The sequence below is a fragment of the Aptenodytes forsteri genome, unplaced genomic scaffold (genome assembly GCF_000699145.1).
Source record: "Aptenodytes forsteri isolate BGI_AS27 unplaced genomic scaffold, ASM69914v1 Scaffold66, whole genome shotgun sequence".
NCBI classification, from domain to species: domain Eukaryota; kingdom Metazoa; phylum Chordata; class Aves; order Sphenisciformes; family Spheniscidae; genus Aptenodytes; species Aptenodytes forsteri.
Genome location: NW_008795131.1, coordinates 1,844,830 through 1,863,496, shown reverse-complemented (window position 1 = coordinate 1,863,496; position 18,667 = coordinate 1,844,830). Strand labels below are relative to the sequence as shown.

The 18,667-nt window shown below is 37.2% G+C and overlaps 1 protein-coding gene across 1 annotated transcript in view; it reads right to left on the bottom strand.

Moving 5' to 3' along the window:
- The window catches only part of ULK2 (unc-51 like autophagy activating kinase 2), a 40,686-nt gene that overhangs the window by 21,640 nt on the left and 379 nt on the right, over positions 1-18,667 (bottom strand). The window contains exons 2-10 of the mRNA XM_009278193.2: positions 17,560-17,652; positions 15,952-15,993; positions 6,440-6,472; positions 6,032-6,068; positions 4,339-4,512; positions 3,139-3,212; positions 2,027-2,128; positions 1,617-1,675; positions 1,223-1,305 (exon numbers count right to left, since the gene is read on the bottom strand). Coding sequence (XP_009276468.1) covers positions 1,223-1,305; positions 1,617-1,675; positions 2,027-2,128; positions 3,139-3,212; positions 4,339-4,512; positions 6,032-6,068; positions 6,440-6,472; positions 15,952-15,993; positions 17,560-17,652 — 697 coding nt within the window. The remainder of the gene's footprint in view (positions 1-1,222; positions 1,306-1,616; positions 1,676-2,026; positions 2,129-3,138; positions 3,213-4,338; positions 4,513-6,031; positions 6,069-6,439; positions 6,473-15,951; positions 15,994-17,559; positions 17,653-18,667) is intronic.

Sequence of the window (18,667 nt, the reverse complement as noted above, 5' to 3'; positions counted from 1 at the left end):
ATTTAACTTTTCAGTGGTGTTCTTTTAAAAATGCTGCCTGAGTTTGCATTAAAAGAAAAAAAAAAAAAGCAGCATTACTACTTTTGCAGTAATATGTAACCAAAAACCCATCAATAAAAAGGCTTTTTGAGACAGAAGCAAGTTAGACAATCCAGCCAGTACAAGGCACACACAAATCTAAACTGTAGTCCTGACTAATTTTGAAGAGGCAGCAGTTGTAGCCATTCAACAGTATCAATTTGAGGCCTTGAAATCTTAAGAAGTTAGAACAACGTTCTGCAACGAAAGGTCTCCAGCTAAAGAGAAAAAGCCAAACACAGCGGTAAACCGGAGCCAAACAAGTTCACTTTTGTTAAGGGGGTATCCATCTAGTTTGTACTAGGCTTAACTTCCCAACTAATTCAAAATGCAGTCCTAAACAGACATTGCAGTAATCTAACAGTATGCGAAGTTCAGTCACTGCACAGTTTAAAAATTTCAACATTTTAGGACTTAACGAAATACAAAGATACAACTGTTGTTTCTACTTCTTTTGGGCTTAAAAAAAACCCAGTGAAAATATGTCACTAATGTAGTCTCTACAGCTAGCAATATCTAAGCGCAATACTAGGAATTCATCTTTGCAAATATAAACAATTTTGATGTAACATCATGTCTCATTGCCCTCAGATATACATATATGTAGCTTTCAAGGTCAAATCAAACGTACACAGTTTGTACCCCCATTAATATTGCTATGATATTTGCAGTCTGCAAGAGAAAGTAACAAGGAGAAAACCATTTAAAGCAACTTTGCTTCCAAAGTGGGTTCTTCCAGTACTTTGTTACATTTCTGCAACCAACACCACATGGAGACCAGAGATGTCTGCTCCCAGTCTGAAGCCAAAACACCAGTTAAAGTAACAGAAATAAGACTGTGACATGAAATTTAAGATATATCAGTTAACACTCTGGGGAAAAAAAGGCCACAATTGAAAGAATTAAAATAATTTATACTTCACTACTCAACAAAGTCATGATTTATGTGCATCACTTAATACTGATTGACAGTAGTTACCTAATGATTTATTTTGGCTACTCTGCCTTCTGCATGAGAACCAAGGAGGAAAAATACTTCACTTTTCACGTAATAGGCTGTAGACAAAAGGTCAAGACAGTTATTCTGGTCACATGAATACAACTAACAAGGAAAGTCAAGAGAGCAAAAGGAAAAGTTACATACCAAAGTCCATTCTATCTTTTTGGTTTCTCTGAAGCAAACCCAGCAGCAGGTCAGCCAGATAAGCTGATGTTTCCCTAGGAATACTGCACACAAGAGGAAGTAGAAGATGCATTAAATTTCATGCATGCATTAAAAAATGCATAATGCATTAAATTTCAGGAAGTCAGCATTCTGCCGTAAGTCTTCACTATACATGCTCTATAGCCTTAGTACAGGACACTTTCAACTCAGCAAGGTACAATGAAGGCAAGATGCAACGTGAGTCACTGATATCATACTACGTCCTTGCCAAGATAGCAACATCAAATGTTTTTTATGAATCCCAGGCATTCCCAAAGACGAAAAAGTGTTCAATCAACAAATGTAAGTGACAGGAAAGGCCATGGTGACATACCTAGGAATCAAATTCCTGTTCTTTTCATAAAACATTCTCAAATCTTGAGGACTATTGGCCTGTCAAATAAAAATGTACATTAATTAAAGCTCAGTTTAATGGAGAAAATAGCTTTCGTACCTATGCACACATACACAAAAAGGAGGCTTTCGTATATGGGCATTAAACAAGAAAACCCAAGCACAGCAGTGACTTCAGTACTGAGTATCCTTATATATTTCCTCTGGATTGAACACACTGATCTCACAGACTAAGCATGAGCAACTTCTCCCTTGGTACCCTCAAGCGATCTGGCCTTTGAAGCATCGACACTACACTCAGACATCACTACTTCTGTTTTCATGACTGGAAGGAAAAGCCCTAGGAATTTCCATGAGACTAAAAAGAGGGAAAAGGAAATAAAGCGTTACCTGAAAAGGTGGTTTTCCAACAAGACACTGATAAATCACAGTTCCTATGCTCCACAGGTCTGCTTTAGCATCATAGTGTTGAGACATAATCACTTCAGGGGCCTAGAAAGAACAGGAAAATCTCAGAAGGGAAAACAAAAAAGCAAAGCCACAGCAATACGAATTCTACAGTTCTTCTGTCAGAGCAGTATTAACAGAGACCACTTTATTGTAAAGAGTAAATATTTTAAGACAAAATTAACATTTTAATCTGCATCACGTGACTTGAAAGGTAACAGTTATATTACACTATCTAAAATGAAAGCTACATTTCAAAAACACAGAAAACTAGAAATGTTTCTAAAGAAAGCAGCTAGCAATCGGCACGTATGGGAATAAGAGGTAAGCATTATTTACTTGGTTTATGCAGTCCTCCTTGTGGATAAATAACCAAGCATTTCATAAGGAATATCATTATCACCATTTTACATATACAAAAACCAGACAAGGGAAAGCAAAATGATTTTCCCATGACCATACAGCATGGTAGTGGTAGTGCCAAAGTCAGACAATTCAGTGCTCAATTGACTACCACGCTACTTAGTAAAAATTAACAGCAACTAACTCCAAATTGTTTTTTTAAAAAAACAAAAAAAACCCCTGAACCCCACATGTGAGAGAATATATTAAATAATTAGAATGAAAACATCAAGTAGTTTTTTTAACTACTAGTGTAAAGCTCTTCTCGCCTGCACTTGATCACTTTTTATTTTCTTAGAAACTGGGAAGGAGATAATGCTCTATTTCAGAGAAAAAAAAAAAGTACGTAAGTGGGAATGAAACTACTTTGCCGAAAATTAATGCTAAGATGCATTGCCTTTTAACTCTCTAAGATTTTTCCTCCCCGCAGCACTAAGAAATGTTCCATGTCTCTCTGATTTTAACAGTCGTGATCTCCAAATCACAAGAAAAAAAAAGGAGCTAGTAAAACTACAGAAAGGTGATCTGCATGCTGCCCCCAATACTTCGGAAGCAACATTAGGCATTTGCCAATCTGCAAGCAGTAAATTATTTTGTTCTGGTAGGACAATGTTTGAGATAAGCAACATAATCTGAAATATACTGTCACTTACCATATACATAGGGGAACCACACAGAGTTGCAGCCATCATGTTGCTATGCAGATAACGAGCAAAACCAAAGTCAGCTATGTAAAGAAACACATGCGTCAATAAAAAGAAAGATAATTTTCAAATTTTTAAAGTCTAGAAATGATCTCTTCTTGAAATCTGCTACAATTACCAGTTAGAGAGAAAAAGACAGGTATAACATATAGCCAACTGCATGGAGTAGTAAAATCTATGTTACACTGAAAGAACAATGTATTCTCTTCCAAACAGCAAGCCAAGAAACAGCAGTGGCATCATTTGCACAAACTGCTGCTCAGCCATCTCCCCAGCTGCAGAGCATGCTGTCTGGCGTCAGCAGGAAAGGATTAAAGTCAGTGGCTAAATATAAATGGTTCATTAAGAGTGATGAATATACAATCTGCTTCAGTGAAATCACATCAGGTAGAAGTTTAAGAAATCAAGTTCCAGATGCCTGAATTTTCCACGTAGGCAAAAGCATCTGAAACTATCAAGTAAGGACAGCAAGAGAAGTTTAGTCTCCTCTGTGCTGTTCAGAGGATGGAGTGAGTTGGAACAGATCTCAGATTTTCGTTGAGCAAAAGCATAGAAAAGAAACTTGTTAAAAACAAGGTATTTTTAAACAGACACTTAACAGACAACAATGAGAAATTAAAACTCCTGAAGTGTCCTCTGAAGAGGAGTTTGGTAATATCCTGAACAGTTGACATCTCTCCCCAGTTACAATGCCGAACTTCTTTCTGCCAAAAATAGGCCATAACCTACATTTCTAAACTTCTCAAATAACCCTTAGGAGGGTCTACCACAAAAAAAAAAAACAGCTGGAACTGCGACTGGAGTCTCACATGCACACAGTTTTGAAATGGGCTAACGGCTACTTGAAGTTTCAAAGGTTACAGATTTATGTCTAATTAAAATAGCTTAATACTAGAAACATCAACTAAATAGGTTTCTTTTTCCTGCAGATTTAATCAAAAAGGTCTTTATGACTCAAGCTTTTTTATACTGAGAATCTGCATTACAGCATAAAGCTCATCATTCTAGACTTACTGTCTGATTTACATCAATTTAATACACACCATATCCAGTACACCCTCTGTGCTGTTGACAGACAAAGACACTTCTGAGTAGGGAAACAATCCAACAGTGATGATTTACCTTTAGGTCAGAGAAAAGCATATTTACCTATTTTGATGCGTATGCCACTGACACTTGACTTCCTACGACTGGCATAAGACAACAAAATATTCTGTGGTTTAAGATCCCTATGAATGATTCCTTTACTGTGCAGAATACGCATAGCTGCTGCAATCTGCTGGAGGAACACTCGGATGGTATCTTCACTAAGAGTTCCTTTAGCTGAAAATAACATACACATTAGCAGATGAGAAAATAAGTATCATTATCTTTGGGCAAAAAGCAATAAACTTCAGAGTGATCAACTGTGAAAACAATGAAGACAATCAAATCAAAGTGAATTACATTCAGAACAATCCAATCTCCCGTATTTTTCTACAAATGTATATACTCTCAACAACATATACATCTCCATAGTTTTGCACTAGCTACAGTACTCTGAATTATCTGTTTTTACACGAGTTTATTCAACCTGGTAGCATAACTGTAAAACTTCTCAATCACCATTAAATCCTAAACTCGCTAAAAAGGCAAAGGAGCCAAGAAAATGAAGTAACTTCACAGTTTAGAACATTAAATACATCTACAATCATGTTACAACCTGAAGCCGTAAAACCTGTTCTTTAAACAAATTTTTATGGGGATGCAGATAACCACTCTGCTCAAAAATTTCATCCATGATAAAATTTATTCTGGAAGGAAAAAATAAGTAGTACTTTTTAAAGTCTCTTCAGAAAGTATTATCTCATTCTGCAGTCTGAAAAGGTACTGAACACCGGGGCTGGATTACACTGTATGAGTCTTTCCAAGGATATTAATGGGAAGTGAATTAGGCTTTTAATATACACAGTTACCATAACAATAGGTGTTCACAAAAAGATTCCTTCAACATACTGAGATACAAAGGCAAGTAGAAGAATATTTTCATCAAGAAAAATATGAAGATTAACATCTCTGCTCAAAATTTTGTTTGTAGTAAGAATCCATTTGTCATGATTCTGTAACTTCCGTCTTTACTTTGGGCAGAGCCATGTTGAAGGGTAAAAATCTCTCCTAAGCCAGAACTGCCTCTTTGTAAAAAGCATTATTATATAAGTAATTCAGTATTTTTAAGTTCACATCTTGGAAAAGAAAGCAGGTGGAACCAAAACACTGGGAGCAGCCCACAAAATACGACTTTAGAAACAGAAAAACACACATTTTTCAGCATGCTACTTATGGTTAGCTACATCTTCTCCCTCATTTACAAATAAGGGAATGTTACATTCAACTGTTTTGAAAGCAGTGGCAAAAAGTATTTTCTGTCTGTGCATTATTTGATTCACCTTCATTGCTACTTTGTGGGGTTTATTTTCAATTATGAGTGGCATTTAAAAACAGTGGGTAATATTTTTAAACAAATGCGAAACCTTATGTCTTCCTGCAGCTTCAAAATTTAGTTTTCAAGTTCCCAGGGTGGCATACAACCACACAACAAAGAGCACTCTGCTGCTGACCTTGACTGGAGACAGAATACAACACTAAACAGATTCTTGGTGAATTCAAGTACTCTTATAAAGAGGGTACTCTAAAATCACACCAGGGTGAACATGCATTGTGGAATTACAGACATTCCACGAACAGAAAAATATTTAATCCACAAGCAAAAAAATCTCAGAGAAACACCAATGGATTACAGGAATACAGAATATAAACATGTAATGCAATAGCTTTTTAACAGGGAAATACAGTAATCAATTACCTTGTAAGTAATCTGCCAAATCCCCACCATTGCAGTACTGTTAAAAAGAAAGGTTTTTATTCAAACCACAAGCACTGAAATACTTGCTATATAATTTTTACTTCATTATCTTTTCACAAAAAGATCCTTTCCAGCCGTTTGCCTTAAAATTGTTTTGTCATTTATTTGTAATTAATAATTTGAGGTGTAACACTTCATCAATACTTACAGTATCATAAAACGAAACTGAATAATTTATGGAACAAATACTGCTGATAAATTTAGTAGTGCATAGGAAATTAATAATGTAGTTTTCAGAATTGCTTGCTTTAACAAGTCATGGTTATTTTGCAGCTGTGCAAAGAAGGAGTTTTGTCTAAAAATCATCTTTAAAATCAGCCAGAAAGAAACACATATGTTAACACATACCTCCATTACCAAAAAGACAGAATTGGGCATTTCCTAGAAGAGAAGGAGAACAAACCCCATTTAAGAATGTGACAAGACAAAGCCTTCAGTACCTGCATTAACCAAGTGTAACATGAGATTTTTCAGTCAGCTGAGACACCTTATGTTAAAGTCACTGTTTTAGAGGGTAGCAAGTATGTACACTCCCCACCATTAAATATTTCACATTTTCAAAAGCATTAGTATATGTAAAAAAATCACCAGGCAATATCCTGAAGACTAAAGCTATCATTTAAAGAGCATCATACAGTAAGTAACATCAGTTTCCACCCTACGTCGCTCCCTTGGCTTTCCACTGCCTTGGACTGCTCTATCAACACAACCCCTGTATTAAGAGCCCTTACAAATAATTAAACTTTCGCTATCAGACATCACTCAAATCAGTAACTAATGGGACAGTAATATGTAGTTGCAAATATACTGGACAGAATTACAACCTGTAAGCAAGACAATTTGGCGATGACGACCAGTTTTCTACGGAGGAATTCCGAAGTTATGTTCCCCGCTTCTGGGTAAAACAAGCTTTGGTTCTGCCATCTGACAAGCCGAAGGTCAGGCAGAAATCACAGAGCAGTTAACTGTCTGGAATAATCTGATTCCCAAACGCTATTTTGTAGGACAATTAATTCAGGAATCATGCATACTTCTGTAAATTATCTCCCTCAGTGAGTCACTGGCAGAAGCACGTCCCTGCCATGCACCTAAATGCCTTATGGCAAAGGTGTGATTTGGTATGGCAGTCCTACTGAGATTTTCCAAAGCGCTGACCTCCTTTGACCTATTTGCAACCTGAATTCCCTCTCTTGTAACTGGGCAAGAGTTACTGAAAGACAGATTAGCTAACTTCTGCTGTAAATTATCTACACACACCACAAAAATGCAGTAAAAATGCCTGTGCTTAAACCTGACTGTAGCAAGGACATTAATCTTTTTTACAAATATTTATTTTGTGTGAGGGAAGAAAGAGCCTACCTGTCTATGCCAATAATCAACATTGTTTTCCACAAAGTCTCCTGCATAAAACAGTTTTGTTGTGCCTACAAAGTTGAAGACGCTCAGAGATCTTTTATAGAGTAAAAGCATTTTTTCCCTCTGAGCTGATTGAGTTAAGACTGAACGGAAAAGAACACAAAGAGAACTAGAAGGAAACATAAGGCAAGTATACAATAAACAGGATGATGTTTCTAGTTACATGTTATGTTACCTCCCTTTCATTTTGAAAATAAACTTAAACAAAGGTTGACAGTTTGTGGGAAAATATGTTTTTGAGACAGTTGAAGGAAAAGAGCGAGATGGCATACCAGACAAGGCCAGGCATACGTCCCAGTTGGAAGTGGAACTGTAGACAGTCTGACTGTATTCTGCTAACTAGCGTTAAAAAAGTCAAAAGGCACATTGCATGGCAAAACAAAAGCTGTGAACATAGCCACCTTTCTCAGTGCTTGTATTAAAACCTCAGCACATGTTCAATTTGACCATACTGGCAAGAACTACCACAAGAGTGCCATTTTCAAGGGCTCGCTAACAGGTCAGGCTAGGAAGCTTTAAACAGAAAAATAAAGTAAAAATGGGCCCATGGGCCCAGGCTAGGGAAACCAACTACCCTCAATATCAAACACAGCACAGAGCACGTGGATGGTACAACCCATTAAAGCCGATTTCTACCAATCCATCACAGATACAGATATCCACTACAGAGAACTGTAGGCAGTACAGTTCAAGAGGAACCGGATGTTTTAAGGTTAATTCAAGACTGTATGAGGCTGCTTCACTTTCTGGAAGCACTTAGTTTAGCCACCCTCGTCTGCGTTACAGAAATGCATTTGAGGTTTTTTCCAACTCAGAACATCAAGCACATTACAGACTTGTTTACATTTGGAAATTAGCTTCAAAGAAAGCAAGTTTCTAGGAACTTTAGTCAAATCTGTTGGGAATGAAAGGCAAACTCCAACCAATATAGAATATTAAAGCAGCAGTAGATCACATTTCAGGAAGTCCCAATTGTTCAATGTTGCTGTAACAGCTGTGGCCAACACGAACCATAATTTGCAATCCTATAAATGCCTCAAAACCTAAGTGCATACATTAAAGCAAAAAGAGATAAGTAATTACTTGCTCTATAAATTACTGAAAATAGATAATGATAAATGTTGTTTCTTTCTACGTTGTTCCTTTGCAACAACATCTTCCAAGACAGAAACTCACTTTCTTTCAGGAACCCCAAGGTTGTCAAACAGCAACTCTGAGATCCCAATTTATCAAAGTGAAAATTCTGGAACTGAGGATCACTTTACTTAAAAGGACGACTGTGGTGTGTAAGAGAATAACACAGCTAAGAAGCATGGAAACCAACCGTTCTCCAGTGACAAGAAAGAAGCTCGGCTAGTGGATTTCCACCCGAACATAGCAATCCCATGAATCAGAAATAGATGTTCCACAGCGTCAGTGCCTCCGCTACACTACACACTCTGAACAAAAACAGCAGCTTATGGCAGTATGTAATGCTCAGCTCATGACAGACATTTATTCATCACAGAACTAAAAGAATGTGTTTTCTGGATTCCCTTGGAAACAAAGTCCTTTCAAATGAAACTGCTCCCTTCAGAAATACCGAGCTGTTGATTTGTCCTGTTGTACTAGCCCTCACCTGTTTAAAGAAAGCCATTTCTACAGACTACACTAGACTACCCTCAAATAGCACTACTCATCTTTTTTTGACTGATATTCTTGATTACTAATAATCAAAAAAGTCGCTGGGTTAAAGTCAAAGTAAGAAGTAGAGTGTGTTTCCTTATTGTAGCTTGGATAATCCTTTTTTATTAAATCAGCAGAGCAGATCAGAGGTTTCACAAAAAGTTTTTCCCAGACCGGTCAAAAGTCGTATCTAATTCGTATTGCAGAAGTAATATTTTGCACAGTACTGGTACCAAGCTCCCCAGCTGCATCTCGTCCCAACTTTAACTCATAACCAAACCCTTTTCAATATCCCACCAATGCAAGCTTTAGTTCAAAACAGCTGAAGTTGTTCATCCCTTCACAGTTGCTTAGATTTTGCATTACAGTTCTTGGCCAGCCTGACTGGGAATGTGATCTCCATTGTGGGAATACATTTTTCCCTTCTAAATTATTTTGCTGAAAAATAAGGCCATCTCTATGATTGTTCTCTAGACTTGTGATTTCTGTTGACTTGCGACTTTTTGCTACTCAAAAAGGAAGAGATTAGTAAACCAGCATGTTTCAGATCTAACATTCAGGAATAAAGCTGACCTAGCAAGCTATTTTGAACTGCTTCTTGAAACAGATAACAAAGCTTGCAAAAATTTACACTGACATACAGATCATAAAATTACTGCAGCTGGAGTTGTTCTGGCCTACACTTCTACCTAGAAAAATAATCAAGCAAAACAAATGTATGTTGTGTTGCAACAATTACAGAACAGTTTTGCCCAGCATGCCTTGCTTTGTTGCTTAAAGTTTTCTTGACAAAGACCTACTGTTGCTCCCTCTTATTCTGAATCTAGGTTTTACTTGCAAGTAGATAGTAAAGGTTAATAGGAAACTATTTTACAATTTTGAAAGCTAACAGATAAACCTACTAGAAAGAGATTAAGAGGCAACATATTTGCCAAAACTTGCTGTGTTTCAATCCCAGACTTCCAACAGTTGTCTCAGGGGATGTGAAGTTCCAACCCAAATCACAGGCTCAGTGCAGTAGTTCCATTTAAAAGACATTAATTGAAAAAGAAGTCAAAACATCCATGGTTACTTCTGACAGCTGTTGCTAGAACTCTAGTGTATTGGCAGAAACATACCCTAGATTTCTTTTTGGTTAGGAAGTCCTCCTTTAGAACAAGCTGAAAGTCTGCAAGGAGCTCTTAGTGAGCTGCCAAAGCAGAAGCTGTGGCAAAGAAATAGTTACTACATTTTTGCTCCAAGTTTATAGATTCTGTTTAGCTGCAGTTTATGATGGACTCCGAAAAGCATGAAAGTTAACCTCACAGCTTGTGCACTGCTATTATCTGATTAATTTTCTGATATGTTAATTTGTGCTATATTTGCTTTAATTTTTTGGCCAGGAATACACTCCTCATTTTTTCTAACCATTAAATACATTTGGCCAAAGTTCTAATGATGTAGTGAAAAAGGACTCGTCCAGATCTTTTTAAGGCTGTTTCTTACTGTATTACAGATACTCTTGTTTTGCTTTGCGAGTGCACCACGGCAGCAGCTTCTGACATGTTCAGCTCCTACCATGTCTAAAGGACTGAACATTTTGTTAGTTCTGACTAAATGTTAAGTCTCAGCCTAAATGTCAGTTGACATGTGCCTGTAGGATTCAAATAGCATGCATGCTGCCAATTATTCACATAAAAGAGCAATCAGGCATGGAGAAATGTACCACAATAGCTGTATCACTCATTTTCTGTTATGTGAAATGCTGTACTTAACTAATATATATGGGAGGTAGTAAAAGAGGCTGGCCTGCTGCACAACACAAAGGAAAGGCAAAACCGTTCACAGCACACCAAGCATTTAACACGGTCGCGTACTTGAAGATCTTCTGAAACAGTTTTGAAATACAAATTATAGCATCTAGGCACAGCAGGTAAGCTAAGGACTATGTAGTAACTCCAACTCTTTGGTTCCGTGAGCCAAAACAAATTCTAACTGGTTGTCCCTAACCTTCAACGTCTACACTGGCGTCATTCCTTGCAGTCCAATACTGTCATAACCAACCTTCCAGTTAGCATCAGCTGCCAGGTAGTATTTCAAAACCTTCACAATTTCTACAGGGCTGGATTTTTCTTTTTATCTGAAAGCTTGTCTGGACAGCATGTTTTCATATGACTATTTCCATGCACAATGAGGACAGATACTGACAAACACAAAGGCCTTAATCAAGGAGCCAAGGGAAAAAATAAAGATATTGAGACATCCTCATTCAAAAGACGACAGTTCAGAAACAGCTATGATGAGAGTACGGAGGCAATCAAAGCTGTGAGACACCAAGATCAAGAGCACACACCGGAATGCTTGAAGCAACCGCCTCAAGAAACAGGTGCAATACTACCAGACCAACTGGAGTCCTTCGGTAAACCAAACAGCAATCTTTAATTCCCACTGGTAAAACAGGTATAGATAAACATGGCTCCTTCCATAAGCATCCCTAGTAAGAACTCACAGGCACTTGTGTATAAGTAAAGGCTGAGGTGTAGGTACCAGAAGGACCATTGGCTTTGTTCCCACTAACTTTCACTGCTTTCAAGGACAGCAGAAGCAGCTGCGGTTATTTTGTCAGCTATGTACCAACAAGCTAAGACAAGAAACAATTTCTGTTCAGATACTGTTTCTCCAATAACACACTAGAAATTAGTTCTCCCTAAACTACTGTTCAAATAGCAAACTTCAGACTCCATACAGTGAAGACATTAATTCATTCTTCTAAAATGCTATCTCCAAGATACATTACAGGCTTTCATTCTGACGGCTGACATTCTAAAGAGGTTTTGAATTAAATTATTTGCTAAAACAGGCACTGTCTGGCACTGTGTAAGAGATTAGTTCTACTCAGCACACACTTGGGATCATGAACTGCACAAAACTGTAAATTCATGTCCTAAATATAGCACATTCCAAATAACTTACTGATACCTTCATACTTCAGCATACTACTTTATCCAAGGATCTCAACGTACTTTATGCTGGTTAGTTAGAGGTTATTTTAGATTCCTTTTGCTTTTGAGAAACAGTGGGCTCCATTTCCCCAATTAACATGATCCAAGACTGTCTGATCTTCTTTTGCAGGATGAATGACATCCCATAGCAACACCATGGGAAAAGAGCTGCATTCTTACACCATTTTAGAGATTCAAGAGTTTTTTTATTCTTGAAAGAAAGAATACCAAACTCTTGCCCAAGAAGGTAAGTAAAAACTGTCTCAGCAGGTTATGCCTTGCTATACATCTATTATATTCTCAGGGTTTTTTTAAGCATTTCACTTAATGAAAAATTAATTTCATATTTAGATATGAGCTGCATATGCTTATTTTTCAGAGCCCTACTACTGCAAAACATTTGCCTCTCACGGATAGAGAGTTCATATTTAAGTATCTCTACAAATGCCTTCAGTTTGAGAACCACTGGTCTCCACGCCCCGCTGTGTGCAGATCCCCGGCCTTCTGAGACGGCACAAACAACAACGGTATGCTCTGCTTGCATAAAATGCTTAACTGCCGATCAAACCTGCCAGTGTTGCATGTAACCACCTTAGGGAAATCAAGTGCAATTATCGTGCTGGCACCAGAACAAAAGATATTTATGCCGACCAACGCACATACAACATTAACGGCACACCAATTCATTCGGGTGTGTCTCCAGATGAATGGGCATTTCTAGTAATTTAACTCAGTGGACCCTATACATACTAAGTAACATATCAAAATGGCGTTCACAGGAGCTGAAGCAACTGTAGAAGGTTTTAAAATGTTCATATACTATCAGCAGAAGGGCTCATAAGTTCTCCCTGGATCTAATTAAAATCTTAATGGTGTATGTTATCTTTATTACACTGACTTGTGTGACTGGTCACAGATCATGCAACAGGAACACAACCATAAATGAACAGAGACGAAAGAGAAAGAATCTAACTACCTCCTGTGAAAACAATTCCAAATGAAGCCTTTTGCAATATGTCAAATAACAACTACCCTTTCATTCTCAAACTTAAAAGATATATTCCAAATTGCTATGCAGGGATATAGCTTTAATCTCAAAGTATGGCCATTAAGTACAAATAATTTCATTTAATATTATGAGATGTAAAAATATTTATTCTTCATTGCAATTAATTTACACTTTTTTTTCCACTTAGTTTTGCCATTTACATTGCACACCATCTTTTCTATCTGAAAACTCGGTACAACAATCAGTTCTTGGATTATTCAGCTAAATGGTCTGCCAAACAGTCCATCTGAAACATGAGCATTTTCTTATTTCAAACTGTCTAAGGTTAAGAAAAACTTCAGACCAACAGAACTATAAAAATAAAACAAACTCCCAGTCACACTGAGAACTTCCTACTGTGACACAGACTCCACTGGCTCCAGCACTGAGGAAAAAAAAATAGCTTCTGTAACTTAAAAATTGCTTGAAATCCTAAAGTCTTATCTGCTGTACTATATCGCTATGTTCACAATACTATGGCAAACAAAAAGGGCAGTACAGGCTAGAACATGAAATGCTAAAGAAAATTGGTAGGTGTAACAGCCTACTAGACATGGGAATGCCTTGCATAGTGTTCGTTCTTGCTGGGTTATAAATTAATGTAATCATACAAGTTAATGATGTATAATATTTCACAAACATAGCCCTGTTCAGAAAGGGAAAAGCTTATTTGTGCAAGTGTCACATTCTTTAGACCATATTTTGCAAAGCAATTTCTTCTATAGAAGTAGCATCAGACTGCCAAGCTTTATGTTTGCCATGAATGTATTTGAAATCTATCCATGGTATGAGACACAGGCTTTCCCTTCTCTTTGCTTTAACTGTTCGTATTATTTAAATGCAATAGTCAGTGACAAGCAGGAACACCCCCTTCTCAAATGGAGAATACAACGACTGATCATTCAAGAAGTCCTGTCACTCTAAGGGCACCCTTTCCTGTGGCAGAACAGAAAAGCATAAAAGTTGTATTTTTAAATAACCTTTAGGTAAAGGAACCATAGACAAGTGTACAGCTCTGTCCTCTCTTCCCTTGTGGATGTTCTGTGCATAAATCAAAAGAAGGAACAGCCTCTCCAAGGCTTAGAAAATACACAATGTTAAATCATCAAAATACATTATCTAGTCAACTACCCTCAGGTTGAGCTGCAAAGCTTGGTAAGTAATCTTCACATATAAACAACTGTAAATGATAAATCTGAAATTCAGCTGCTTACTCACACACCAACGCCCTCTGTCAACAATTCCAGTTTCTTTTAAAATGTCTGGATATACTAAATTTAGGATGCTGAGAGATTATTTCCACAGCAATACTCAGGAAAGCCTGGTCTCTTCAAGAAGCACAAGAGAGTATACTTTCCCTCTCAGAGCAGCTAATATCATTCAAAATGCAGAGTTCTGAAGTCAAGACCCAGGAGGGAACAGAGTCTATACATCCAAATGGGAAGCTTTGATGCATAGTCTGTTACTGCATGAACACCATCGCTTTGTACCAAAAGTCAACAGAAATTAGTACATGTCCTGTAGCGCTACACAGAGTAAAACCTGAGCCTGCCTAGCGTATACCCTGTGAACACAGATTTCTATAGCTACACAGATACACATCTACATGTAAGCTGAAAACCTTTTAGGATGCAAACGTGTAAAGACAGAACGAGCTGAAGAACGTCAAAATGTCTACTTTGCATTGTTTTACCTACGCGATGCCCCAAGGGTGATTCTTAATAATTTTTTCATAAATGTAACCCTGTATTTAAGATTAGAATTGAGCCCAGGAGATAAACGTATAGTTCTTATTCAAGCAGAACAAATGGCTGCATAACCTACATCACATCATATTTAGCTTGACTCAACACTTGCAGGCCTTAGGATACAAAAAATGTACTTCCTATTAAGTAGAATACACTACTCTAGATAGGCTAGAAAACTAACTCCTTCACCTTATCAGGCGGAATCCTGGGAATAAAAAGAGGAAGACAATTTGAAGCAATTTAATACTTATTTCTCCTACTTGAAAAGATCCAAATGTCTGCTTGGCTTTTATACTTTATCCTATCCTTTTGAACACAGGCAACAACAATATATACATCTGTGATCATGGTCTTCTGCTTCCTTCAGTTCTTCCTCACCGTGACACAGGACTATACAATACATTTCTTTGTTTCAGAGATCTCAAAGACGCTGCTCCTTTTCTACAACAGAGTATTTTAAGTTATGTTGACTTCTTAATGTCACTTGCTTCATCCATTCAGATCAACTCCTACTAGTACATTTTCCTTCAGGTGTATTCAGCCGTTATCCACGAACACCCACTTTCCAATTAAATTACAGGGCCAAGGAAACAAGGCTAATTCAGGAAAATAGTTACTGCCACCGACAGAGCTCCCAGCCCAGCCAGCTGATGCTTTTTCTCTGGAGGCAGGACCAGACTACACAAACAGCTTCTGCAGAGGTTCTCGGGCTGCCACTTGCCCCTGCTGCCTGGAAATAAACCATATTCCTCACTGCTCTCTATCCCAACCGGGCATCCTGCTTATTAAAAAGAGCCAATACAAAATAAGTGCATAGTGTGTTGAAGATGAGAGAACTCCCCTGCTGCTGCTAGGGAACTGGATCTCTCTTTCTAAATGCCAAACTGATTATAGCAACAAAATATACAGCCATTCAAAATTTTCTACTCAGTATACATATATATGCATTATATTTTCATAAATGAATTTTAATGAAGAAAAAGGCATCAAAATATATATTACCTGGACATCATAGAGAGCTACAATGTTCTCATGCTGAAGTTCCTATAAAACAAAATATTTGTATTATGGAAATAGCCTGTTGTTGTCATTATTTTAACATGCCAGGTGATAATCAAAGAGAACCAAATTTTACAAAGAAAGGTAGTATCTTTTTTAGACCATCTGATGGAATTTGGAGGAAATCCCAGCTATTTTGACAATATTTACAGGAATAGGAAATTAGGCGATATCTTCAGAGGTCATAAAAACATTTGGTTCCAGAATTTATTTTTTATGTCTTGTTACAGAAAGTACTACAGCACAAGATCCTTTAATGAGTACTGAAAACTGACTAAATTTAATTTTATAGTCTCACACAATTTCTTCCTTAGCAGAGTAACCAACTACACTATTTTAAAGTCAACCTTACCATTTTACAAGAAAATGGAAATCAAACCAAGTAACACCAAATAAAACTCACAGGACAGCTCATGCAATTATTTTTAACTGCTCAAAAAAGCATCTGTCTTTGCTAAGTACTTCCAGCACACTAACATAGGACACCAACACTACAATTTCTGGTATATAATAAATATACTAGAATATAATATACATATATTAGTATATAAAATAGTGATGTATCTCAAGAAGCTTGGAAACATGGAAAGAAAGCAGCACTAATTATTACTGCTTCCTTAGCAGAGTAACCAACAAAACTATTTTAAAGTCAACCTTACCATTTTACAAGAAAATGGAAATCAAACCAAGTAACACCAAATAAAACTCACAGGACAGCTCATGCAATTATTTTTAACTGCTCAAAAAAGCATCTGTCTTTGCTAAGTACTTCCAGCACACTAACATAGGACACCAACACTACAATTTCTGGTATATAATAAATATACTAGAATATAATATACATATATTAGTATATAAAATAGTGATGTATCTCAAGAAGCTTGGAAACATGGAAAGAAAGCAGCACTAATTATTACTGCAAAGCTATGTAAAATGAGATGCAGTGAAGTTCAGAGAGCAGACAATGCTAAGAGACCATCCAAGGAGGCATTTCTGTAAAATAGCATTGAAAAACTAAATGATGCTCGGTTTTATTTCCTTCATTAGAGCCACACTACACATCTTAAGTCAATTAACACAACTCAGAAGTAGGAAGACTGCTTCAGGAATCAAATTCAGCATGTTGATTTCAGCTTTCAAGGCATCTTTGAGCAAAGATGATGAAGAAAGACCAAAGACTGATGTTTTACCCTCACCTATGACTGTTGTATGCACTGCTTGGGAAAAGTGCCGCATTAGCCATCCTGAAGGACAAAGTTTTCTATATGTGCAATAAGCAAAGCACAGAGACTGGTTCTACAACAATTTTCCACTTTTAACTGCAAAAGCATACCCATAACCTGTTCTGAGACCATTTCCAGAACTAAAAAAGTATCTTTTTCTTTTTTTTCTTGGTCTTTTTAGTTCTGGATTTCTCCTGGAACTAACAAAGAAACAAAAGGCAGAATAGCAATTACTGTGATACTACCCATGACCCGGAATGAACTAGGTCAAAAGTCTCTTTTCCTTTTCAAGTAAAGCAGCTTTAAAAATCGCTGCAAATTAACATACCTTTAAGATTTTTATTTCTTTTCCAAGTAGGATTTGTGACTTCGACAAGTTCTTTTTGTTAATACTCTTTATGGCTACTTCCCAATCAGTTTTCTGGAAACAAACAAACAAAAAAGTATTGTCAGTTTTATATTTTTTTTAAACTTTATCTGCTAACAACTAGCTAGTAAAGCACTGGATAAAACATTGCGAGATCACCCCTACTCTACCCACCAGTGATTACTACATCACATGACACCATCAAGAACTATTTCATTCCACAATAGCTCAGACAGCTATTAAAATCCAGCTGCAGCTACACTGCGTTTTCATGGATTCAAAAGCATTTAAAAAAAAAAAAAATGAAGCAATCATATCCCATTTATTTCTTGGTAGTGGTGCTATGTATCTGCTTTTTAGTCCTCTCTCAATGATCAAGTTACTTTTACTCTCCTTAAAGGACTTCCCATTTTCAGCCTTACGCTCTACAGCTGAAAATTGCACAAGAAAACATCTGGGGTTTTTAAGTAAACATATATTGTCTATTTATATATTATCTAAAAATAAATTGCCTATTTATTTGGAAGGTGGAAGCATCTTCATTGGCCTTTAAAGTTTCTGTTTTCCTCCCCCCCCCCCCCCCTTTTTTTTTTAACATAAAAATCACTGCACTGTGCCTCTCCAAGTTGTGAGTACTACCCTAATGCTCCAAAAGGATAAATCTGAAGAGCTGTTTTCTGGAAAGCAGAGCAGTTAAGGCACCAACACCAGAATAAACTCTCACAGCACCAAGAAACCATAACGTAACTATGAATATCCGTGGTGATTAGCAAGCCACGCCAGGAAACCAGACACCTCTGAATTTAAGAAATCTTCAGCCAATCCCAAAGGAGACAATTTTCCATTAGATCCCTCGTTATCCAGCGAGATAAACATGACCCTCCTGACAAACAAAGGGCTCAGCCTCCCATACAGCTGCAACTCTCCACTCGCCGTTATGTTAGGGAGCTACCAAACAGCAGAGAGGAGAGGTGGGAACGCAGATAGGCTGTTGGTTTTTTAGGGGAGGGGGGAAAAAAAAAAAATAAAAGGGTTTATGGAGGCCGGGAGCCGGCTGCTCGGCTCTCGG